Source organism: Rhinatrema bivittatum, chromosome 2 (assembly GCF_901001135.1).
Source record: "Rhinatrema bivittatum chromosome 2, aRhiBiv1.1, whole genome shotgun sequence".
NCBI classification, from domain to species: domain Eukaryota; kingdom Metazoa; phylum Chordata; class Amphibia; order Gymnophiona; family Rhinatrematidae; genus Rhinatrema; species Rhinatrema bivittatum.
Genome location: NC_042616.1, coordinates 697427716 through 697454127, shown reverse-complemented (window position 1 = coordinate 697454127; position 26412 = coordinate 697427716). Strand labels below are relative to the sequence as shown.

General features: G+C 44.6%; 1 protein-coding gene across 1 annotated transcript in view; it reads left to right on the top strand.

Moving 5' to 3' along the window:
• The first annotated feature begins 1201 nt into the window (after positions 1–1201).
• Positions 1202–26412, top strand: part of NBN (nibrin) — a 298561-nt gene continuing 273350 nt past the window's right edge. The window contains exons 1-3 of the mRNA XM_029591629.1: positions 1202–1334; positions 7478–7611; positions 25077–25225. Coding sequence (XP_029447489.1) covers positions 1244–1334; positions 7478–7611; positions 25077–25225 — 374 coding nt within the window. The 5' untranslated portion in view covers positions 1202–1243. The remainder of the gene's footprint in view (positions 1335–7477; positions 7612–25076; positions 25226–26412) is intronic.

Below are 26412 nucleotides of genomic sequence, written 5' to 3'. Positions count from 1 at the left end.
GACCGGACATGCCCACCCCTGCCCTAATAGAACAGGTACCACACATAGGAAGACGTTTAGGCCTCTTGTTTACCAGTACCATTGTAGCAGAAACCATGTCGGAATGGCTCGTGCTCAAAAAGGCTATGTGCACAAAAAATAAACACTGCAGAAGGAAGCGAGGCAAGGCCCATGCACAACTTGTGTGCCAAGCTAAGCATGTGAACAATTTAAAACTTGTGTACATAAAAGGGGTACCCAAACCCAAGCGTACACCGCGTGCACAGAGCGGATGCACTACACACACCAGCCTGCAGAGGGCAGCAGAGCACGAATAGGTGCAAAAAAACGCTGCCGCAGCGTACCATACAGCATCCAAGAAAAAAGCTTAAGGGCGGGGCCTAGCCCACCGGGGGTCACTCAGCCCACAAGGCTGCCCAGTTCCCTAACCCCAACGAGAGCGGGAACAAATGTTGGGATGGTGCGCCAAGCACGGAGACTGGAGGAAGTCCTCAAACCTTTCTGTCTCTGTTTCAAAAGTAAAACTTTTTTTTTAAACCTTACCTGGGCTCAACGCTTGCCCACTGAGTACAGAGGCGGTCTCTGGCTGTGGAGGAAGAGGGCATCTGCCGTCACCGCTGTGCTTGGCCTCCTGCAGCCGCTGCCTTTCATCTGAACTAGCAGCTAAGTCCACGCCAGGAACCCCAGCTAGCGGCCCAAACAACACCTCTGAGGTGCCACAGAAATCACCTCAGGAATTCTCAACTGGAGGAGGGACCTTTTAGTACCACCGCAGGAGAGCGGGCCTTCCCTTTCCTTAATTTTGTTTTCAGATATCTCCTAAAAAGCTTGAAGCAATCCCATAAGGAGATGCACATCCACCATCTGCTGGAGATGGAGAATACTAGCAGGCTGGGGCACCGCAGGGCTATATTATATATGGTGACATCTGCTTGCTCTGTCTCCATCTACTGACAGTGAACAGAGTCCATCTGTTTACCCGCTAGGATACCGCTATTTCTGCAACTTTTAATAAAAGCGCCAACTGTGCTCCAAGACTTAATTTCTGTCATTACTGCAGGCATTCCAAAAAATGTTCTAAAACTGTACCCTCTCTCTTACCCAGGTCACAATGGAGTTAAAAGTTTGCTTTTCTCCTTGACCCCCAAAGAATTAAAAACCCAGCACCCCGGCCTATGCGCTATTCCTAACAGCAGGTGGCGCTGCCAATGCTAAGCGGGTGACCCTGTGGCCGGCCGCGCGCATGCTTAGTCTGGATCCCGGCGGAAGTGGGCGCTGCAGGCGTTCGGTAGCTATGTGGAAGCTGCAGCCGGTAGCGAGCGGCGCTGCAGCCGGTAAGAGGAGCGGGGGGTGTTAGGCGAGGGCTCAAAACATGAGGTGGCAGCTACGGATAGTTTTCATGCTGCTGCCGTGTGATGTCGGCGTCGCAGGCTGCACGGAGTCTGGTTTTCTCCGGCTCCTTCTCGCCTTTCCGCATTGCCCGCTTTCCCTGCGGAGAGTCGGCGGGACGTGCCTGGGGTTGCAGTTCTGCTGGAGGAGCTGGAGTGTGCTTCTGATCTTTGGCTGCTTTCTGGCGCTGGTAGTGCGGATGGCAGAAGCAGGACTATAAGTACCACGGTGCACAGGGCAAGGGCCTTCAAAACCAGGTCAGGCCCCCAAGTCTCCTGCTGGAGAGTCCCTGAGCAGCTGTGCACTCGCAGCCTGGAGCTGCTTCCTTCGGGTGGACGCAGAAGCCTCCTTTGCTGTCCTCTCGTTATTTTCTACAGGGAATAGGTCATTTAGAGATTGAGAGTAAGGATTAGGTTCTCAGCTCTTAATGATCACTGTACCCCTTGGTTTACAAAAATAAAAATTTGTAGCAAGTATTATACATACATTTGTTTTTCCTTACATCTTAATTGTAGGGGTTTCTCCCCATAGTTTCTTCTCTGCTGTCTTACTGCTTGTCTTCTAGTGTTGCCAGATGCCCAAAACTTTTATAGCCCAATCAATCAATTACAAACTTTAGCCCAAATTTTATAGCTCCTAATTTTCTGTAAGACAAACTGCGGCTGGCTACAGTTTCTGTAGATGAGGCTGGAGCACTTGGGAATCATTCCTGCACAATATAGGACTTTTGAACCCATGGATGGGGTAAAATAGGTTCATGGGTGTGTCAGTTTTGACAGTGTGGATTGCTGTAGGGAGCAGGGATTTTTTTCGGTGGTGCAAAGGAGCCTGGGACAGAGCATGAGTAATATTTCTTATTGTGCATTGGTTATTGGGGGAAAACAAATTTTGTGTAAAAAAAAACAAAAACGGAGGGAGGGGGTCAGCGTGGGGCATAAAAAATGCTAGCACTTGTCCTGCTTTCTATCGATCTGGGTTAGCTACTGATAGGCCGATTCAGTAAACTGTGCAGGAGAGCCGGCGCTCCGAGGCGAGCGCCCACTCTCGCAACAAGCACCTCGGCCACTCTCCTGGGCGTGCGATTCAGTATGCAAATGAGGGCCCATGCTAATAAGGAGGCGCTAGGGTCACTAGCACATCCCTAGCACCTCCTTATTGGCGGAAGTGGCGGCTGTTAGCAGGTTTGACAGCCGGTGCTTAATTTTACCGGCTTCTGGTGTCAAACCTGTTAACAGCCACGGGTTCGGAACACGGACACCGGCAAAATTGAGCATCCGTTTTCTGGGCTGCGGGCAGATTATTATTTTTTTTTTTAAAGATTTTTTTATTTTTAAAGATTTTTTTTATTTTTGGGGCCTCCGACTCAATATCGCTATGATATTAAGTCGGAGGGTGTACAGAAAAGCAGTTTTTTCTACTTTTCTGTACACTTGCCTGGTGCCGGCCGAAATTAACTCCTGCCCTTTGGCAGGAGTTATTCTGAGAGTAAAATGTGCGGCTTGGCCGCACATTTCACTTTCTGTATTGAGAGTGACTAACTAATAGGCTCATCAACATGCATTTGCATGTTGAGCGTGCTATTAGTTTCGGGGGGAGGGGGGTTTGGACGCGCATTTTCCACGTTCTATTACCCCTTACTGTATAAGGTAATAATAGCACGTCAAAAACGCATGTCCAAATGGGGGCTAATGGTGTGCTCGGTCTGAGCGCATCATACTGAATCTGCCTGAATGAGAGGATGCTAGACTAGAGCATGGCATTCCTTATGTTTTTATGCAACATCACGCAAAAAAAAAAAAGCCTGGAATAAGCATTCTACACTAGGAATGATACTGAACAGACAAAATGGGCCCTGTGGTCCTTATCTGCCATCATTTTATTTGCACTTTTGCAAAGAAGTGATTCAAGCTAATGGTTTTGTCTTAGAACATACAAAGCCCTAAGACTTGTTTACTATAGGTTCGTAATTTATTAAAGATTTGTTCCTACACAAGCTGCCCCAGATTTATCAGTGAAAATAACCTAATTTTATCAACAAGAAAAAAAAAAGTCTGGTACAGAAGAAAAAGTAATTTTTGAATTGGAATACATTTTTAATAGACCTTCCACAAGCTACAACTTCAGAAGTCCTTCTAGTGTTTGTATTCCTGTTAGACCACCCTGGTAATCAACCAGTCCCAGTAAGTTCAAATCATAATATCATACTTGTAAGAATCACTTTTAAAAGAATAACTTTGATTTTAAAAACACTTTTGAAGCATGCTCTCTTTCCACTATCTTTTGTTGGTGTAGTCCCAAACCATAAGCAAACAGTAAATGAAACAAAAAAAAGCAAACTGCCCTTGAAACAATTGTATGTGCTAGTCACACCCAGGACCATGTCAGACAGTAACGCCCCACATACACTGGTTGGGCCCAACCCAGGAAGATCCAAAAAGTTAAAAAAAAATAAATACATTTGCCAACCCCTGGAAGATGGAAGAGAAGCCCCGCACCACGCCAAGCCCACAAAACTAAGACAAGTAGAGTCCTGATTGACATTTGAAAACCATGCCTTGTGTGCTTATGTTACCCAGTTAAATTCCAAGAGGGGTGGGTCTTAACGTGGCGTGTGAGGGAGAGGTAGGGGAAAGAAGGCAGGAACTTCTGCTTTCATGTTGGCGGTAGCTGGTTACCAATCAAAGTAAGCGCTTCAGGAGAGCAGGCTGGAGGATGCCTGTTTCTCTATTTTACCTGCACATTCTGATTGGTGCGTTTGAAAGTTTCAAAATGATGTATTGTCCTAAAAAAACGCACATGCCCTTAAAAGTAGCCCAAAAAAAACACAACCCACAAAAGCCCCAAATTTCCCTCAACCGATCTAAAAATAGCCCAGTTGGATGTGAAATCCACCCAGCTGGCAGCACTGCTGTCTTCTAAATTTTCTCTTGCCTTCTGTGCTTGTCTCTTTTTTTTTTTTTTTTCCATCCATCTCTCTCGCCTGTCTCTGAGATCATTAATCTCATTTCTCTCTGTTTTTCATTTCTAACTCTCTATTTTACCTTTTCCTTTCCATTTTTTATCGTTCGTCTTTTCTTTCCCATGCTACCAATTCCCCGTCTCTTCCCCTGTTGACTTCCCTGAGCCCTCCATTTCTTATTTTGTAGCTTGTGTTCTCCATCAGCCTCTATCTGACCGTATCCTCATATTTTCCAGCCCTCCGTCTCCATATCTCTGGCTTTTTTTGCTCATGTCTTCCAGCCCTCAGTTTTCCTTTCAGATTTTTCCATTACCTCCCAGCCCTCTACTTCCCTTTCTCTCTACCTCTTTACTCATGTCTCTCAGCTTTCCAGCTCCATTTTCCCCTATTAGTTCACCTTCCTTGATTAATCTCCCTCCATCATCCAGCCTTCTATATTGATTCTCTTGATCTCTGTTCCCATCCGTTTGCTTTCTTCAGCTCCCAGTTTCCATCTCCACTCTTCACTCCATCTCCTTAGTCTTAGCTGCCTTCCCTTGACAACAAGCAGCAGCAGAGAAACCACCACAAGAATGAGAATAGTGGGACTCAGAGGAGGAGCAGCCGGCTGCAAGATAAATAGGGGCCTTCATTTTCAGTTTTCACTGTTCTCTATTTTACCCGGGAATATATTAGGGTTTATTATGATAAGACGTACAGGAGAAAATCAATTGGAAAAAACAAAAGACTCATTTTTGTGGATAAATATCACAGTTTATTTCAGTGGACAGAAGCCAGGACAATAAACATTGATTCTCCCAACCACCCAATCAGCAGCATTTCCGTCTCTACCCCCATCCCCTGCCTAGCATGCCCATTTCTCTCTCCTCCCACCCCACCAAGAATCTCCCCCCCACCCTCCACACACACACTATAACAGCATTCATCCTTAATAGTGGCTACAGGCTTCTCCCGTGCTCTGCAACACTGAACTTCTGCTTCTGTGCAGGGCCAGGGATCCTACTAGGAAGTGGTTTCTGGTGGACAGGGCCTGTGTCAGATGCATTCATGGCACCAGACAGCAGGCACTTTGGCTACTTTGGGGGGTGAGGAGACAGGACTTCAAACATGGTATGGGTGGCAAGGAAGGGTAAGCTCTTTCACTAGTGGAGGGTGGGACTCGAAACACAGCATATACTTTGGCCCACACTATCTTCCAGCATTGACTGGAGGCCTTGAAACACTGCATCTATAGCTCTGGAGTAGCATTTTAGTCAGCTTAAAATTAGGGTGAATATTGATTTAAACCGATTGTCAACTTTGGCTAAATCTGGGAATTTATGGGTGAAAACTGGTTTAAACTGAAAACAAAGGACCCTAAAGATAAATCAGAGGCAGTGAGAGTGCTGCACTTCCTTGTCTCCATGATTTTCTCTTCCTTCTACCTTAGGAAGACAGGTGTAGGGCCAGGAACAATACTTGTGTCCTTTGCAGTGCCTGCTGTCTCTGCTTTAGTTCTGCAGCTTTTCCAGTTTCTTTTGTGCCAGTGATACCAGCCTTGGGCTATCCTCTTGGGGATAGTTTCCAAATGTAAGAAGGGCATTGGCATGACCTGGCTTTTGAGGGAGCTTCATTTCTGTCAAGATATATGCAAATTTAATACATTGTGCCAAAGAGAGCCGTCTTCTGGAGTTCATAGGATGTAATATGTATACACAACATATGGTGTACAGGGAAGTTCTTTTTAATCAGGCCAGTGGCACCCAGTACAATTGGAACTATTCCTATATCTTTCTGCTATGTTCTCTTGGTCTCTTGATTGCAATCCTATGTTAACTTTAGGTATATTATTTCTGCATGCATGTAATTTGCACAGAGTAGCAGAGGTGGCTGTCTGCAATATTTAAGTAGAAGGAAAGGAGATAGCAGCCCTGCAGAGACTTGAGTTGTGTCTTCTCACTTCTTCTCTTGCAGTATCTGTCCCCTAGCCTCTATCTTCCTTCTCTTGCCTCATCATTTATGTGTACAAAACAAGCACAAATCATGTTGAGTATAACATTTTTATGCATATAAAACGATTTCTGCTTGTTTTCTGTGCATAAATATTGAATTTGATAGACTCTCTGCCAGAGTCAAAATGTTTAGCCTATGCAAAAGGATGAGTTCACATTTTTATCTTAGATTTGTGTACATATTTTAGTATTTGTGTGTTTTTTTTACCTCCTGATGCATTAGCATGCCTTTTGCTTACTGCATCGTGAGTAAACTTTTTATTTTTTGAAATGGGCATTTAAGAAACTGTGCGCTGAATTTCAGTGGAGAGTCTTAATACATGGCTTATTACATTGGTCCCTAAGTGGGGTACCTGAAGCAACAGGGGCCTGCCCAAGGTCACAAGAAATATCAGTGGGAGGGAGACCTGGGATTTCAACCCTGGCCAGGACCAGCTCTTGGCTAATCGGCACCCTTTCTGAAAACTGAAACTGGCGCTCTTCTTTGGAGATAGGAGCTCTGCACAGCGCTCCCTCCTTTGGTAGTGGTGGTGACTCCCATCACATTCTTCCCCTCTCCCACCCTTGCCTAGACTATTATCTCCATCCCCCAACTCCTTCTTTCTTTCCTTCTGCCTACATGATGTAGACAGATGAGGAGGTTTCCACCTCGCATATGACGCCCTGTGCGGACGCACAGGTCACATCCCCAGAAGCCGGCCCTGATCCTGGCTTCCCTGTTTCTCAGCCTGCTAGGTCACCAAAGTTCAGCTGAAGCCTGGTTGGCACCATTGTTTGTCTAGCCATGCTTTGGGGTGTAAGCAACAAACTAATGCATGCACTTCATTTGGCTGCATACACACAGCTTATAACTGTTGCACATGCTGCCTTTAAGAAGAGGATGATTCCAATTTCAATGGATTGCTGATTTTTGCATGTAACTTCTGTATAAATAAAAGTAAAAATTCAGGAGCCCACCCCCCCCCAGGCCTAGGAAATCAAAAGTTTTCTTTTAAAATAAAATCTTTTGACGTGCCTGTTTAGTCACCATCTTCATGTGTGAGGTGAAGGGGTTATTGCTGATTGTAAAACATTTTATTTCTGCAGTTTTTGTTCAGTTTTCTTTTGCAACCCTTGTTAGACTCTTTATTGTTCTCAGGTGAACCCCAGCGTTTATTGACTGGAGTCGAGTATGTTGTTGGACGTAAGAACTGTGCAATCCTGATTCAAGATGATCAGTCTATTAGCCGAGCCCATGCGACACTGTCTGTCAGCCACTCGGCTGCTAACTTGGTAAGTTTCATTTTAATTTTTTCTGGATGTGTCATCTACAGTTTTGTGTAAGTGATCACATACAGTTGTGCTCATAAGTTTACACACCCCTGGCAGAGTTTGTAAGATGTGTAGCATTTTAAGAAAACATGAGTGATCAGACAAAAAAGTCTGTTATTTTTAAGGTTTCAAATTAAACTATTATACATAGTACAATCATTAAACAAACAATAGCAATAAAGGAAATAAAATATAAATAAAAAGTTAAAAGAAATAAATAGGCAAACTTGTTAGGTAATGACCAGTGACTGCCACAGCTTCATCTTGCCAAGTAGCTGACTGAATCCTCCATACTGAATTCCAAGTAACGTGGCTCCCATCAACAATGGTTGAACGTAGTCTACGTCTCCTACCAAATATAGATATACAATCAACTTATTAACGATTTATTAATTAATCAACTTATTACTTCAAATACAAACCCCCAATCCCAGATCTGCCAGACCCATGCAGTTTCATTTGCAGAGGAGAAGCAGCAGATAAGCGCTGACTCTTCCTGCTGGTGGGAAGACATCCTGCAGGCCATCTGATGTAGGGGGAAAAATAAAATAAAGACTGCTTGTGGCACCTGAATTCTTACGCGGCTCTGGCTGTCAACAGGAAGAAATGTTCACGGCCTACCTGCTTTTCAGCCGTGGCGTACTGTTTGGGAAACGCTGCCTTAAACAGTTTCTTCAGTGTGTCTGCCGAGTCCCAGTGGCTCATACAAATTGTGCAACCTTGTCTACTGAAATACAAGATTTGGAACATTTTTGGAAGATTTCATTCTGATACTCTCCCTGCCAGATTTTAGTTCCCTCTCTTATCACTTTAAAGTTTTAATGCAGGCCATTGTACTGTCAAGCTAGCACAAATGAAAATAAGGAAACCAAACGCTTTCTAATATTTGAAGTGAATGCCAACTGAGGCTGCTCATGCTGACATTCAGTTTGATACAGTGACCTTATTATACTTATTTATTTAGATTTTTTTATATTCTATTTTGTGGAATTTCAAAGTGTACATCAAAGTGGATTACATTCAAGTACTGGAGGTATTTCCCTATCCCCACAGGGCTTACAATCTAATTTTGTACCTGAGGCAACGGAGGGTAGAGTGGCTTGCCCAAAGGCGACAGTGGGACTTGAACCCTGTTTTCAATGGGTCGTAGCCCGCTTCTCTAACCATTAGGCTGCTACTACTACTATTACACTCCATTTACATGTAAAATTATACTACTAATTATACATGTAACACACTTATTGCTAAGCAACATGTATAACGCATAATGATATAGAACGAGAAGAAGCACAAAATTGCTATAACAGAGTGCTTAGAGAGGAAAATACTGCATTTTTTGCAAATAGTCTTCTGTGTTTTGTAAAACCTGTCCATAACCATCCTCCATGAAGGTTTCGTCTGAAAACCAGCTATGAGATAAAGGTTTATGTTCGCCGCTGGACCTGTGGTAATCCTTTCAGTACCTCAGCTGTCTGAAGATGTGTCCTGAAGTCTGGTGCAGGCATCTTTTAGATATACTAGTGTGGTTATTGGCATGTGGACCTTGGATAACGTATCTAATACATGTTGAGCAGGTAGAGAAACTTCAGTGAATCTGTCATGCCATCTGAGAATTGGGAAATGATTTCTCCGAGGACAAGTAGGATGGCAGTCCTCACATATGGGTGACATCTGGTGGAGCCTGGCCTGGTACTTTTATGTGAAAGTTTCTATAACTTTGATTGTCCCTAACTGGGCATGTCCATCATACTTACTAAACCACATGTCTGAGTGGGGTTCCCTTCAGTCTCTTCTCTTATTTATTTATTTAATTTAGTTATTTATTTAGAAGTTTTTATATACCGCACAATAGGGCATTTATACATCCATCTGTAGAGCCCACCAGGCATGGTTCCTTACTCTTATGCTTGGTCTGAACTTAATTTTAGCAAAAAATTGCAGATTTGTTCACGGTGCCTTGTAGTCTTATCTCTCCCTTTCTGGTACCCTAGGTACTTATTTAAATAATTTGTAATCCATGCACATACAAAAAATGTTGGTGGCAGAGAACAAGGCAACATAAACTATAAGCTCAAAATACAGAGAGAAACAAAAACATGTTACAGGAAAATAAACTGTAAATTACGTGCTGCAAACACCAGTCAGTCACTTCTTATACTGCTTTCTAAGAAATGAATGAATCAGGACAATCCAAATCAAAAGCCTGTTTAAACAAAATGTCATGGATGTGAGCTCTTGGGCTGTAGCGTGGTTGACGAGGCCTAGCAGGTGGACCCACTAGCCCCATGTTGACAGCAGGTGGTCTCATTCTTACAAGGACTAGGACTGGTGCTTCACCTATATCAGCCCTGTTTCCTGCAGGTTGCACCCTTGGGTTCTAGGGGGCCGGCAGGGCTTAGGCGAGAGACAGATGGAGTCAACTAATAGGCCGATGTCGGGGGGGGTGGGGGGGGCAGCGATCAAGCGGTGCTGAGGTCCAGGTCGAGTCAGGCAGTGTTGAGGTCCAAGCTGAGGTCAGGGTAGGCAGCAATCCAAAGGTGTAGTCAGTCTGAGGCCAGGGTCAAAGAAATCAGGCAGAAATGGACAGACAAGCAAAGGCAAGCCCAAGACAGCAAAATAGCAACATGCACTACAGGAGAAGGAGGACCTGTTGTTGAGGCATGAAGTGTTTCCCACTGAGGGGCCTTTAAGAGGCACCACACATGCCTAGGAGGCCCTGGGGAAGCAGCAGGACAGTGTTTTGCCTGCATCGGCAGCATGAGGAGTTGAGGGTGGTGTGGCCGGTTGCAGGCTGTCCCACGACCAGCCAAAACATTACACAAAAAAGATTTTTAGGGCTTTCTTGAATAATTTGGTGGATGCCATCATTCGTGTTTGTTCAGGCAGAGAATTCCAAAACTGTGCGCCCACCACAGAAAGAGTTTGATCGCAAGTTGTGTCGAGGTGCACCAGCTTGGGGAGGGAACTTCAATAGGCCTCACTTTGTGGTTTTAAAAGTGTGAAGGTTTGTAAATATGCAGTACTGCATTAATCCATGGAGTAGAATCCTTGCTCACCAGCTTAAATTTAATTTGCGATTGAATAGGCAACCATTGGAGGGAAAATAACATGGGTGATATGGTCAACTTATCCTTGCACCAGTCAAAATCCTTGCTGCACATTTTGTACAATTTATGAGGCTCTAAGGGAGTTTGCTGGAATGAAAATATATATAACGAACTGCAGTAATCAATGCCTGTTAGGATGAGAGCTGAAGCACCAACTGGAAATCTTGAGGCTGGAGCAAAAACAATGGCCCATAGGAAGAAGTGGAGTTAGGTTCTACACCTTAAACAGATAATGCAGGACAGACTGACAAAACCTACTGTCACATCAGGAGTCCCTTGAAGAGAACTCCATGCCACATCTTTGCAGATCTCATGAGGCTTTAATCTTCACAGCATTCACCATTTTAAAAAGGCTGTTTTTAACTACTGATTTAATCTTTGCAGGCATTGATAAATTATCAAGAATAAAAACAAGGTTTCTTAAGATTTTTTTTTTTAAGTTTCCATTTCATACCTACTGAGGTGCAGGGGTTCCTTGGGTTTCAGGCCCCAACAGACAAATGCCCATCTGGTAGAGGTATTGAAGGTTCCAGAAAATGTGATTCCTCCGGTTTCAAAAATATATTACTTACCACAGTTAAAAAAGACTCCTGAGAACCAACGTGGAGAGCAGGTTGAAGATGAGGTGTTTACACCATTAATACCAGTGAGTGAGCCTACTTTAGATGTGTCTGCACTGCTGGAGACCTCTGATTCAGAGATGGCTGTACCCGCTACTTTAATTGTAACCTTAACTCTAGAACCGGATAAAGAATGGTTATTAAAATTGTATTTCTGTCATAGAACCGAGCAGTTCCTACACCACAAGGTTAAAATATTTCCAGACGTTGCCAGACAGACTCAGAAGAAAAGAAAACAGTTTTTGTTAATGCGAACACAAGTGCAACAAATTGGGGGAGTATTTTTCCTCAAGTTCCCATGCAAATGCATGATTAAATATCAAAATAAATCTTTTCTATGATCCCCCCCAACTTACCCAGTTTTTGGTTGGGAAAACACAGCCTACTGTACTTGATGAGAATCCTTAGGTATAATAATCCTTGCTTATCTCAATATATAAATGGCTGTTATTGTGACTATTGCTATTTCTTATAAATATTTTCTTTAGGTTGAGAGATGGATCTTCTCTACTTTGAGGACTTGAATTGAAAGATAGAGAGTAAATTTGTACTGTATGTATGGTACATGTTAAAAATATTTCTTTGATAATATGGAGATACTCTCATATCTTTTACTATTTTTCTGTTAAGATGTAATGTCTTGTATAATTGAAAATTGCATAAATAAAAAAAAAAAAAAGTTTCCATTTCATACCTACTGCCAGTGCTGTTTCCGGTTCCCAGAGGGGAGTTTTGTTGATAGTGGCTTTCCTATCAACAAAACTCATCGGAGGAAGCTTTCCAGAGGTGCAGGGGTTCCTTGGGTTTCAGGCCCCAACAGACAAATGCCCATCTGTGTGATGGGCACCGTTGGGATCGGACTCTGAATTCTCCTGGGGGTACAGTTACAGATGTGGAGATATCTCTGCGGAAGAGGAATTGATGAGTCTCCTCCTGACCCTTTTCCTCATTAATAAAGAACCCCTTCCAGAGGACCTCCCCATTATTGGCTTTAGTTGCAGTATGGCAGAGGCCATTCCCTTTACTTTATTGGTGGAGGATGAAACACGAAATGGACATCTTCCAGTTCGTGGCAGTCCCAGTTTGCAGAATTCTTCAGGAGAGACCGATGAAAATGTGGGAGAACCCACTTTTCTGTGGCTCCCATTAGTATGAAAGCAAACGTGATTTATCTTGTCCAGAAGGTTCTTGGATTTGAAAAAAGGCATCTGCCGCACCAGTTTGTGGTGATCAAATTAGCTCTCAAGAGGATCAGAGGATTAGGACCTATTCTTCTGTACTCCGGGAAAGGATTTTAGAACCCTGGATACTTTTTGGGAGGAAAGAATTTCAGGGAGCTGTGCTAAATGCCTGCATAGCTGTCAGATCTTTATGGACAAGTACATGCAGGCTGCATTGAAGCAGATGTAAGAAGTGGCCAAGCAGCTTCATCAGAAGCAGTAAGATACTCTCCAGTCACTGGTGGAAAAGGAAATGGAGTGAGAAAAATGCATGGTCCGCTTGACCTCTATTTTCAAAATGGCATTGATAGTCTCTGTCATGGGGATTGGTGCCAGCAGATTCACCTGGCTGCGGGTCTCAGATCTCCAACCTAAGGTCAGGAAAACTTGCAGATATGCTGTGCCTTGGAGAGAATCTCTTCAGAGAGAGGGTAAAGGAAGTTGTAATGCAGATTTGTGAAAATTGTGCAACACTTCAACTCTCCACAGCCACTTCACTCATCCTCCTCTACTAGGAGGTACCCAAGTTTAGTGCATAGGAGACACTTCTTCCAGGTGAGGTGGTGTTATTCTCTGCTTGTCCAAAACAGGCCCTTTGTGCCTGTCCAAAACAGCATTGAGCACCTAAGTCACAACTAGCACCAACAGTCAAAGCCTAGGATGGTATTTTTGAATGGATTGTAGAGAGCAGAGTATGCATCCCCCTACCCATGCCGGAGAAATTTCTGATGGGAGGCAGGCTGAGGTTTTACGTTAACTGTTGGCTCAGTGTAACTTCGGACATGTAGGTCCTCCGCATCATAAGAAGAGGGTACAGACTACATCTGTTGGGTCTTCCTCCATATCACTCACTGGACCCCAGTTGAAGTAACTCTCCACATCAGGAATTGCTTCAAAAGAAGCTCTTCTCCCTTTTGGAGACCAATGCAGTTGAGCCTGTTGCACCAAGGGAAAGAAGGCATGATTCTACTCCAAGCACTTCCTGATTCCAAGAGAACTGGACTCTGTCTAATCCTAGATCTAACAGCCTTGAATACATTTCTGAAAAGAGAAAAGTTAAAGATGGCTTCCCTAGACATCAAAATTCCCTATCTGCAATAAAGAGGACTGGCTATGCTTTCTCAGTCTCAAGGATGCTTACACCTATATAAAGAGGTTCCCATGTCATAGGCAATATGTCAGATTTGTAGTGGGTATCCCTCACCTCTAGCATTGCCTTTTGGCTTAGCGTCAGCCCCATGGGTCTTACCAAATGTCTTGTGGTGGTGGTATACCTGCAGAGATTGGGGATGCTTGCATATCCCTATCTGGATGATTGGCTGGCTAGGAGAACATAGCAGATTTAGAGCTCAAATAGCCACTGCTCGGGCAAGAGCTTTTCTTCCACAACAGAGGGCTATCATTTTGATATTTGCAATAGAAAGGATCCAGGTAAATCAGCATGGGACATTTCTTATAGCAACAATTGTTTTAAATCCCTTGGCATATCTCCACATGAGAAGAGCCCAGTGGACCTTCAGATCTCAGTGACTATAGGCCAGTTAGGAGCTTCGTGAGAGCATCTGCATCATGCAGCCGCTCAAGGACTCCCTGTCCTGGTGGCGGGACAATTACAATGTGATCTGGGGCATACTTTTTAAAATTCTCCTGATAAAAATTGCCCTTGCCACTTATGTGTCCAATCTGAGCTGGGGAGCACATGTAGAGGGGCTCTGGACTGAAAGATTTTGGTGTGTATAAATTGCCAGAAGACAAGCCTAAGTCTTCCAGGCCCTTTGGGGCAGCGCGTTACCGTTTCCAAGGACAGTGCAGATTTTGGCAGTCACGGTCGCCAGCTTTTCCTGCCCGACACCAGACTCAGGCTCAGTCTTGGCCTACTTCCTTTCGTGGTCGGAGGCCATTTCGGGAGGGAGGCTCTCAAGGGGCCACCGGAGGTAAGCAGTCCCAATGAAGGTGTTCCGACCCTCTCCCCGGTTCCAGTGGTGGGAGGTCGTCTGTCCCTGTTTCTCGAGGAGTGGGTCAGGATCACGTCGGACCAGTGGGTCCTCAATATCATCGCCCACGGTTACGAGTTGGATTTTGCCCGCCCGTTAAGGGTTCTTTTTCTGATTTCTCCCGCCAGCTCTCTGGCCAAGCAAGAGGTAGTCGGGCAAACTCTGAGTCGCTTGAAATCCCTGGGGGCTATTGTTCCAGTTCCTCCAGAGGAGCGTAGGGCCGGCAGGTACTCCATCTATTTCGTAGTCCCGAAGAAGGAGGGGTCCTTCCGGCCAATATTGGATCTCAAGGCAGTCAACCGAGCACTTCGGGTTCCCCAATTTCGCATGGAGACTCTATGGTCGGTCATTGCGGCCTTCCACTCAGGAGAATATTTGGCCTCTTTGGACTTGACCAAGGTGTATCTTCACATCGGGATACGCAAGCGCCGTCAGCGGTTTTTCCGGTTCATGGTCCTGGGGGAGCATTATCAGTTCCAAGTTCTTCCATTCGGCTTAGCGACAGCACCTCGGGTCTTCACCAAGGTAATGGTAGTCGTAGCAGCGGCCCTCTGGTGGGAGGGAATCTTGGTTCACCCATACCTGGACGATTGGCTTATCCGGGCCAAATCGGAGAGCTTCTGTCGGGAAACAGTGAGCAAGGTTCTATTCCAGCTCCAGTCCCTTGGTTGGGTGGTCAACTTTGCCAAGAGCCAGTTGGTCAACTTCCTGGGAGCACGCTTCGATACCTCGGTAGGCAAGGTCTTCCTCACTCGGGAGAGGAGGCTCACGTTAGTGGAGCAGATCCCCTGCCCATAATATGGGATTATTTGCAGGTACTTGGTTCCATGGCGTCTACTCTGGAGGTGGTTCCCTGGGCGTGGGCGCATATGAGACCATTACAACGCGCATTGCTTTCTCGGTGGGATCCGAAATCGGAGGAGTTTCGCCTGCCTTTGCCACTGATGGAACCAGCCAGGTCCAGTCTCGATTGGTGGTTGATTCCAGCCCACTTGTTACAGGGGATAGACCTGGAGGAGCCGCAGTGGGTAATAGTCACGACAGATGCCAGCCTCACTGGTTAGGGAGCAGTTTGCCAGTCACAATCCTCTCAGGGTCGTTGGACAAGTTAGCAGGCCACGTGGTCAATCAATCGATTGGAAACCAGGGCGGTACGCCTGGCGTTACGTGTTTTTCTCCCTCTGGTAGCCCAGTGTGCGGTGCGAGTCTTGTCAGACAACGCAACGAGGGTACCTACATCAACCGCCAAGGGGGAACCAGGAGCCGGTCGGTGGCCTGGGAGGCCGAAAGCCTCATGACGTGGGCAGAGCGACATCTAGTCCGGTTGGTGGCCTCGCACATAGCCGGGGTGGACAATGTGCAGGCAGATTTTCTCAGCTGCCAGCATCTAGATCCTGGCGAGTGGGAATTGTCTGACGCAGCTTTCCGGCTGATCACTCGTCGTTGGGGGGTTCCACACCTCGACCTGATGGCAACTCGGACAAATGCAAAGGTGCCCCAGTTTTTCAGTCGTCTGAGAGACCATGGGTCGGAAGGAGTGGATGCTCTTGTTCTTCCGTGGCCTTGCGGCGTACTACTGTATGTGTTTCCGCCTTGGCCACTAGTGGGCAAGATCGTGCGTTGGATAGAGAACCACGTGGGCTGTAATTCTGGTAGCCCCAGAGTGGCCCCGAAGGCCATGGTTTGTGGATCTGATCTTGTTGGCGATCGACGGTCCGGTGCGTCTCACCCACCTTCCGAATCTTCTTCAACAAGGTCCAGTATTTTTCGATTGAGCGGATTGCTTTTGTCTAGCGGGCTGGCTTATGAGAGGAGGCAATTGAGGAAGAGGGGATATTCGGATTCGGTTATTTCTACCCTCTTACAAGCACGGAAATCGTCCACGGCGTTGGCCTATATTCGTGTTTGGAGAGTTTTCGACTCTTGGTGCCAAGGTTTGAACGTGCCCCCGCATCTGGCTTCGGTGGCACACATCCTATCCTTCCTGCAGGAGGGACTGAAGAAAGGTCTAGCTTTCTGTTCTCTCCGGGTGCAGGTCGCGGCACTGGGTTGCCTGTGGGGCAAGATTGATGGCTTTTCGCTGGCAGCTCATCCAGATGTGGCCAGTTTTTTGAAGGGGGCCAAGCATTTGTGCCCACCGGTACGACAAATTTGTCCTGCCTGGAGCTTGAATTTAGTTCTTAAGGGCTTATGTGGTCTTCCTTTTGAGCTCCTCCGGCGGGCTACGTTGAAGGATTTGACACTCAAGACTGTTTTTTTTGGTAGCCATTACCTCCGCACGGCGAATTTCAGAGCTTCGTTGTCGGGATCCGTATCTTCGTATTTCGGATTCCGGACTTTCACTGCGGACCGTTCCCGCCTTCTTGCCCAAGGTGTTATCGGCTTTTCATGTCAATCAGACGGTAGAGTTACCGGCCTTTCCAAATTTGGATCAGACTTCTGCGACGGATAAGGATCTGCATAAGTTGGATGTGCGCCGGGTTCTCCTTCGCTATCTAGAGGTGACCAATGCTTTTCGATTATCGGATCATTTGTTTCTCTTATTGACTGGTTCTAGATGGGGACACAAGGCATCCAAAGCTACAGTTGCTAGGTGGTTGAAGGAGGCCATTTCCTCCACTTATCTTTGCGCTGGGCGGGCCATACCAGAAGGCTTGAAAGTGCACTCTACCAGGTCTCAAGCAGCCTCTTGGGCGGGGAGCCAGTCAGTCTCGCTGCAGGAGATTTGTAGAGCAGCCACTTGGAAATCCTTGCATACTTTTGTGAAACATTATCGTGTGGACGTCCAGGATCCGGAGGTCGTTTGTTTTGGCAGCAGTGTTCTTCGTACATCCCAGCGGTCTGGACTGATCCTGGTACGTACAGGGAAAGGAAAATTGGTTCTTACCTGCTTATTTTCGTTCCTGTAGTACCAAGGATCAGTCCAGACGCCCACCCTTGGGTTTTTTGGAGAGTCCGTTTTTTCTGTATGTTTTCTTCCTTCTTCTTACCTTGGCAGAGTTCTTTACAGGCATGGGAAGAAATCTTCTTGATTGATATGTTATGCAACGGTATGGTTTGTTTCTTTTACCGTGCGTATTGTTGTAGCCACTGGTTATTATGTTTGGGGATTTGTTCTCCTTTATTGGTTATTCTGCTTTGATATCGTATATACTGAGGGATCGCAGGTGGCACACCAGGTTAAGAGGGGTGCCTTTTCAGTTTTTTTTTTCTCTGACTCCCTCTGCTGGAAGGGAGACACAACCCAGCGGTCTGGACTGATCCTTGGTACTACAGGAACGAAAATTAGCAGGTAAGAACCAATTTTCCTATTTGATCTCCAATTCTGCTCTACTGCTCCTACTCACAAGCATGGCCACTAACTTGACCTTGTCCTTTCTTCCAAGTATTGTCTTTCAGATTTCTCCATCTCAATTCTTCCTTTCAGACAATCATCTGATAACTTTCTCACTAAGCCACCCTCCCCCCATAGCCTCATCCAGTCACCACCAACCCCTTCAGGAATCTCCAAGTTGTCAACCCTTGCATTCTTTCCACTACATTGAGCTAGTTGATGAAACATTTTCTTCTTACAACACTATATTCTTCTCTGCTTTAGACACTCTGGCCCCTCCCCTTACTCATACTATAACGTGCATCAAACCCCAGCCTTGGCTCAACCCTAGAATTTGCTTTCTGTGTTCCAGTATCTGCTCTGCAGAACATCTCTGACTAAAATCCCATGCCCATGCAGACTTCATACAAATACTTGCTAAGAAAGACTACTACATCCATCTTACAAGCTTTCTTGCATCCAACCCTCTCTGTCTCTTTGCCACTCTCAATTCCCTCCTCAAACTTGTTTAGCCTCTCTCCCTTCCCCTATTCACCCCTGCACTTCACTTTCTGCCCAGATAATGGCTGACAATTTCCATGACAAAGTTCACAAAATTAGTCATGAATTATCAACCAGGTCAGCTCTACCTCCCTCTCCCCTACTTCTTTCATCTATCCTTCCCCTTGTCTCCGTCATTCTCTTCTCCTTTTCTGAAGTCACAGTGGGGTAAACTGTCCATCTTCTCTCATCTTCCAAATTTACTACTTGTTCTCTGACACCGTTCCCACCCCATTCCTCTGCTATGTCTCCACTGCAGTCATCCCTTCCATCTGTCACATCCTCAATCTATAACTTTACTCTGCTACTGTTCCTTCTGCCTTCAAACTGCTATACTCACCCACTCCTCAAAAAAAAAATAAATCCTCACAGGATCCTATCTGTCCTTCCAAGTATCATCCCATCTCCCTCCTCACTTTTGCTTCCAAACTGCTTGAATATGCTGTTCACCACACTATCTTGTCTTTTCTATCTCAAGCCATTCTTGATTTAATCAAGTCTGGTATTCACCCTCTACATTCCACAGAAACAGCCCTTGCTAAGGTCTCCAGTGACCTGTTCATGGCTAAAACCAAAGGCCTTTCCTCAGTCCTTATCCTCTTTGACCTATTTGTGCACGAGGCTCCTGACTGTCAGAGAACGAGTCTGATCTCTGGAGGCTAGAGTGGTAGACCTGGAGGAGCTGAGGCAGACAGAGTTATATAGATGAGACCTTCAGGGACATAGTAGCCAAGTCCCAACACCAGTCTGGCAGCCCTGGTGCTGCCTTGGAGGACGAAGGTCTCATGGCTTGATAGCATCAACCTGGTGCAGCAGAAGTGATCCTGTAGCAAGGACCTGTTCTCCAGGTGATGCATTGTCCTCTTGCACTGAGGATGTCTCTCCCAGGGTTATAACCCAGGAGGGAAGGGATAGGTCGACCATCATAGTTGGTGATTCAGTTATTAGGCATGTGGATAACTGGGTGGTTGGTGAGCAAGAGGATCGCTTGGTGACATGTCTGCCTGGTGTGAAGATGGCAGACCTCCCGCATCACCTAGATAAGATTTTTGGGTACTTTGACTTAGTTTTTGGGTACTTGCCAGGTTCTTATGGCCTGGATTGGCCACTGTTGGAAACAGGATGCTGGGCTTGATGGACCCTTGGTCTGACCCAGTATGGCATGTTCTTAGACAGTGCTGGGGAGGAATCAGCTGTCATGGTAAGTTTGGGCCCCAGTGACAGGAAAATGTGAGAGGGAGCTTCCTGAAGCCAAATTTAAACTCTTGGGCAAAAAGCTGCAATCCAGAACCTTCAGGGTAGTATTCTCTGAAATGCTCCCTGTTCCATGTGCAGGTCCCCAGAGGCAGGCAGAGCTCTGGAATCTCAATGCATGGGTGGTACAAGGAAGAGGGATTCAATTGTATAAGGAACTGGGGAACCTTTTGGGAAGGGGGAGTCTTTTCCAAAGGGACGTGCTCTACTTAACTAGGGTGGAAGGCGCTAACCTTTAAAAAGGAGATACAGCAGCTTTTAAATTAGAACAAAGCAGTGCGTGGTTTGTAGGGAGGTATCTTCAAAGGATACTAATGAAGCATTAGAGTAAGGGTATTCCAACAGCAAGATTCCAATAAAAGCAAAAGTAGTCCATGTGCCTATAAGTAAAGAATCACCTGAACTAAAAGATTCCAAATTATCCCTGTCAACTGAAAAGTGGGCTGTTAATACAAACAAAAAAACATGTTTTGAAATGTCCATATGCTAATGCCAGAAGTAAGATGGGAGAGTTAGCATGAATAGCAGTAAATGACAAGATAGAGTTAATTGGGATCTCAGAGACATGGTGGAAGGAGTACAACCAATGAGAGAGTGCCATACCGGGGTACAAATTACCGTATTTTTCGCTCCAGAAGATGCACCTGACCATAAGACGCATCTAGGATTCAGAGGGGGAAAATTAAAAAAAAAAAAAATGGTGTGCTAAACTGGCTCTGTTCCTGGGCGTCTGTGCATCTTATGGAGCAAATTAGGGGAGTGCATACAATTTTTTTTGTCCCCATTTCATTTTCGGGTCTGGGAAGGTCCATTTCGGTCCACTTCCCAGATCAGAAAACTTTTATCATTCTCTTTCTATGGGGAAAAAAACCCAAACATCCCAACCCTTTAAATTTAATTAACTACAACCCCCAACCCTCTTGACCCATCCCCCAAGACCTGCCAAAAGTCCCTGGTGGTCCAGCGGGGGTCCGGGAGCGATCTCCTGCACTTGGGCTGTCGGCTGCCAGTAATCAAAATGGCGCCGATGGTCCTTTGCCCTTACTATGTCACAGGGGCCGACCAATGGCACTGGTAGCCCAGTGACATAGTAAGGGCAAAAGGCCGTCGGCTCCATTTTGATTACTGGCAGCCGACGGCCCAAGTGCAGGAGATCGCTCCTGGACCACCAGGGACTTCTGGCAGGTCTTGGGGGGGGGGGGGGGGGGGTTGTAGTTAGGGTTTTTGGGGTTTTTTTTATATTCGCTCCATAAGATGCACAGACAAAAGTGCGTATTATGGAGCGAAAAATACGTTATATTGCAATGACAGGGAGGAGCAACTTGGTGGGCAGGTGGTGCTTTATGTCCTGGATGGTATAGAGTCCAAATGGATAAGGATCGTGCAGAAGACTAAATGCACAATAGAATCTTTATGGGTAGAAATCCCAGATGTGTTGGGGAAGGTTATAGCAGTAGGAAGGAAGCTAACCAAATTGGTAGTGCAGTAATAATGGGAGATTTCAATCACCCCAATTTTGACTGGGTAAATGTAACATCAGGACATGCTAGTGAGGTAAAGTTCCTGGATGGAATAAATGACAGATTTATAGAGCAATTGGTTCAGGAATTGATGAGAGCGGGACCTATTTTAGATCTAATTTTTAGTGCAGTGCAGAATTCGGTAACGATGGTGGGGCCGCTTGGCAATAGTGATCATAACATGATCAGATTTGAATTAATGATTGGAAGGGGAACAGTAAGTAAATCCATAGCTCTAGCACTAAACTTTTAAAAGGGAAATTTTGATAACTGGTATCTCTCCAACATCCTCTTCAGTAAACACTGCAGCAAAGGAATCGTTCAATCTTCCACGATGGCCTTATCTTGTTTATGTGCTCCTTTAACCCCTTGATCATCCAATGGTCCAATCGACTCCCTCGCAGGTTTTCTGCTTTGGATGTATTTTAAAAGGTTTTTATTGTGAGTTTTTGCCTCTATGGCCAACTTCTTTTCAAATTTTCTCTTAGCCTGTCTTATTAATGTCTTACATTTAACTTGCCAATGCTTATGCTTTATCCTATTTTCTTCCGATGGATCCTTCTTCCAATTTTTGAATGAAGATCTTTTGGCTAAAATACCGTCTTTCACCTCACCTTTTAACCATGCTGGTAATCGTTTTGCCTTCCTTCCACCTTTCTTAATGTGTGGAATACATCCTCTCATGGCTTTGAATATCTTCTTTATGTGCTTCAGGATTCTGACCTTGGCTCTCTTCTCTTGACTCTGTATACTAATTCTCTTGATGTTCTGATTTCCTCTCGTGGCTTTGAATGTCTTATGTTGATTCCCAGATTTACCTTTCTATATCAGAAATTCAGTTGCAGATCTCAGCCTGCTTGTCTGACATCTCTTCCTGGATGTCTCATTGCTACCTTAAACTCAACATGATTAAGACAAAGCTCCTTATAGTTCCTCCTAAGCCCACTTCCCCTCTTCCTCCTTTTTCTATTTCTGTAGATAAACTGTTATCCTCCCAGTCCCTTTAGCCCATATCCTTGGAGAGCTTCAATTTCTCTCGCTCCTTTTCTACACATATACAAAACACTGCCATTTCTTTCTGTAGAACATCATGTAAATCCCTCCCTTCTTGAACAAACTACTAAAACCCTTTTCCGCTCTCTCACCATCTCTTGCTTAGACTATTGCAACTTGTTCCTCGTCAGTTTCCCATTGATCCATCTCTCTACACTACAGTCTATCCAAAATTCAGCTGCATGACTTATATTTCACTAAAGTTGATACACCCACAAAATCTCTCTTCTCAAGTCACCAGATTGGCTCACTATCCATTCCCTCGTACAATTCCAGCTTCTCTTGCTCCCCTACCAGAGCCTTCACTCTGGAACTCCTCACTATCTATTCTCTTACCTCTTTCTACACTCCTCCTGCACTCCGCTTATCAGGCGTTGCTGTTATCTATGCTCTTCTCCTCTACTGCCAGTTTCTGACTTCCTGCTTCACACCATATGGTTGGAATAGACTTCCTGAGCTGGTGTGCCATGCTCCCTCACTTGCCTTATTTAAATCCCATCTAAAAACTTACCTTTTTCAGCTGCTTTTAAATCTTAACCTGATTATCCTGCTTACAACTTTATTTAAGTTTTAACCGTTGTCTTTACAAATGTAATTACCAAAGTCTCTTTTGCCCTGTATGTTTGTCTTGATTAGATTGTAAGCTCTACTGAGAAGGGACTGACTTCTATATATATATTTTGTACATTTTGTATCAGTAGCATGGGATAGACTTAGTTTTTGGTCACTTGCTAGGTTCTTATGACCTGGATTGGCCACTGTTAGAAACAGGTTGCTGGGCTTGATGGACCCTTGGTCTGACCCAGTATGGCATGTTCTTAAGTACAATCAAAATTGACAAAAGAGAGGGAAAAAGGATCAAAGTCCAATATCAATTTCAAACCCACTCAATTGGCAAATGACAATATCATAAAAAATCTTTGCTTTAAAGTTTACATCTGCAGCCTCTTGCCTCACAATGGGCCGCAAGCTTCAATCAGCTTGTAAAGCAGAATGTAATATCTTTTTAATCATTTATTGTCATATTGCCTATCCCTAATCTAAACTTTATTCAAATTGCTTATCACTAAACCTAATTCAAAGCACCCCTAAAAAAGGTATACCAATGTAAGAAACTTTTTTGCTTCTCACTTTTCACTCTTTTTTAACCATAAATCTTCTATAAAAGAATACTTAGCCAAGTCAACGTGAAATGTGAATCAAATTATTCCCGACATGAATCACGTTTCGATTGTAAAAACAATCTTCCTCAGGGGATCATTTCACAACGTTTGTTGCTTGAAACGGCCAATATTCTTCAGTATCCCGGACAAACAATGTCTCACCGCTCTTGTTCAAAAAATGGCGCCACAGCTGTGACATTGTTTGTCCGGGATACTGAAGAATATTGGCCGTTTCAAGCAACAAACGTTGTGAAATGATCCCCTGAGGAAGATTGTTTTTACAATCGAAACGTGATTCATGTCGGGAATAATTTGATTCACATTTCACGTTGACTTGGCTAAGTATTCTTTTATAGAAGATTTATGGTTAAAAAAGAGTGAAAAGTGAGAAGCAAAAAAGTTTCTTACATTGGTATACCTTTTTTAGGGGTGTTTTGAATTAGGTTTAGTGATAAGCAATTTGTTTGAATAAAGTTTAGATTAGGGATAGGCAATATGACAATAAATGATTAAAAAGATATTACATTCTGCTTTACAAGCTGATTGAAGCTTGCGGCCCATTGTGAGGCGAGAGGCTGCAGATGTAAACTTTAAAGCAAAGATTTTTTATGATATTGTCATTTGCCAATTGAGTGGGTTTGAAATTGATATTGGACTTTGATCCTTTTTCCCTCTCTTTTGTCAATTTTGATTATAATAGAGAAGTGTTCTGCTTCTTTGGCTACTGATGTTCTTAAGTACTGCATACATCTAGTCGTGGTATAGAAGTGTTTTAAGAAGTAAATAGTAGTAACCTAGTGGAACTTGGAAATGTTGACTCAAGTAGCAGCCACTAGTGCCATCATTGTAACCTTTGCCCCCACTTCAAGTACATGATCACATTTGGTACATCTTGGGAACTTGACAGGATGGAATATGCTGGGGCTAAGGTTCTGTTCTCCCTCCATTGTTTGCAGAGGAATTAGTACCAGATACAGTCTATAGATCAGTGAGATAGTAGATTATCGCCCCAGCTTGTGTTTCACATTCTAAGAGCAAAAGCCTTGATTTTTCCCTTTTTGCTTCACAAAATGAAAGTAAGCATGGTCCAAAGTGAGTTAGCATTTTGTTCCCTTCTCACTATTATTTATTTAGTTTAATATGGGCCACTGCTTTTTGTTTCCTTATGTGTCCAGTAACCAGGAAAAACAGTTCAAATTGAATTGCAGTTGACACCTTTTCCATGCGACATTCAAGTAGCCAGTCAGAGTGCCTATTGTCTAAATTCCCAGCTCTGTCACCTGTAGAAACCCCAATCTGTCAACTGCACATCCAAATTGATCTATCCTGTACATTTATGCCGAGTAGAGCAGTTCTAGTACTTATTTTGGTCCTGGATTAAACTGGAATCTTATAGTCTATACCTTTTTATTGGTCCAAAGTTGTTGATGAGGAGAAGGGAAGGTATGTAATCTCAAAAGCACATACTCTGAGTCATTTTTATGCAAACTTGCGTTCATTTTGTTAAGCAACTAACATCTATTTAGATGTGAATTGTATTTTGTTTAATATGAAAGGGGGCAGTGTATAATTTACTGTTTATTAAATTATTCATAATGGAAATATGTATGTTCTTTTCCAGACTCAAACAGCAGCAGTCCCTGAATTAATAATAAAAGACATGTCAAAGTATGGCACTTTTGTTAATGAAGAGAAACTGCAAACAGATTCTCCTAGACTTTTGAAATCAGGAGACCGTCTTACTTTTGGAGTCTTCAATAGCAAATTTAGGTGAGTGGTGATTGTTGTGTTGGTTTGTTTTTTTTTAGCCTGGCAGTGTTTTCCTGCTCAGTTTGAGTGTGTTATTGGACTGAGCTGTTGAGCTGGGGAAGTATATTCTTAGTGTTTCTAAGAATCCATGGTTTCTGCTATGCTTGATCTGTCTCCCCAGCAAAGTCTCTGGTAATATCAAAGATAGATTTCTGTAATTCTCTGTTTTTGTATGCGTTTACCAATAAAAAGTCTGCATAATTTTCAAATGATACAAAATGCTGCAGCCCGTCTGATCACAGGGAATCCCTTTTGTGACCAAAAGGGACCAAAAACCATTGGATTCCCATACCATTCATATAAGGCATGACGTAGAGCAGGGGTGGCCAAATTCAGTCCTTGAGAGCCACAAACAGGCCAGGTTTTCAAGTTCTCTGAGGACAAGCAGGATGGTAGTCCTCACACAAGGGTGACATCATCAGATGGAGCCCCCAATGCAGCAAATTTGTCAAAGTTTCTAGAACTTTGACTAGGCACACTGAGCATACCCAGCATGCCCTATACCCCATATCCACGTGGGTTCACTCTTCAGTCTCTTTTTACACGGAGCTGTAAGCCTCATGGTGTGAGTGAGCTCACTTTAGCTGTTTTTTGGCCTTGTGGAAAACGTTTTCTTCCAGTGTTTGCATTTTTTCCATGTTATTCCATTGACGGATCCCTCTTGGTGTCTTCCCGAAGTGCTCCTAGTCAGGGTTTTAGGTGATTCTGGTAAGTTTCCTTTTGCAGTCGATTCCCCGTGGCGGCGGTCCATCAGTGCCTGCCAGCATTTGTTGCCCAGTCACCATCATTTTTGGTTTGTGCCCCTTTTGTTTCATCCGACATGGCCACGTCCGATTTTTGGTGATGCACCCGATGCCTGAGGATCATGTCCAACACTGATCCACATGAGATAAGTGTCCTCTGCTGGGGGCATCGCATGACGTCCGGGGTTGCCATTTATGGACCCAGATGACCCTGAAGGGACATCACCTTCGACTCAACAAGATAGAGCAGCTGTTCGGGTCGAAGAAGTCCAAGCCATAGGCATCGGCATCAAAGGACCAAGGAGCCACACCGAGCCATCGACATCAGCAGGACCATTGGTTCCATTGATGTCATTGGCAGGTAGGGGCGCAAGAGACTGACCACTGTCGATCTCCTCCAGGCCA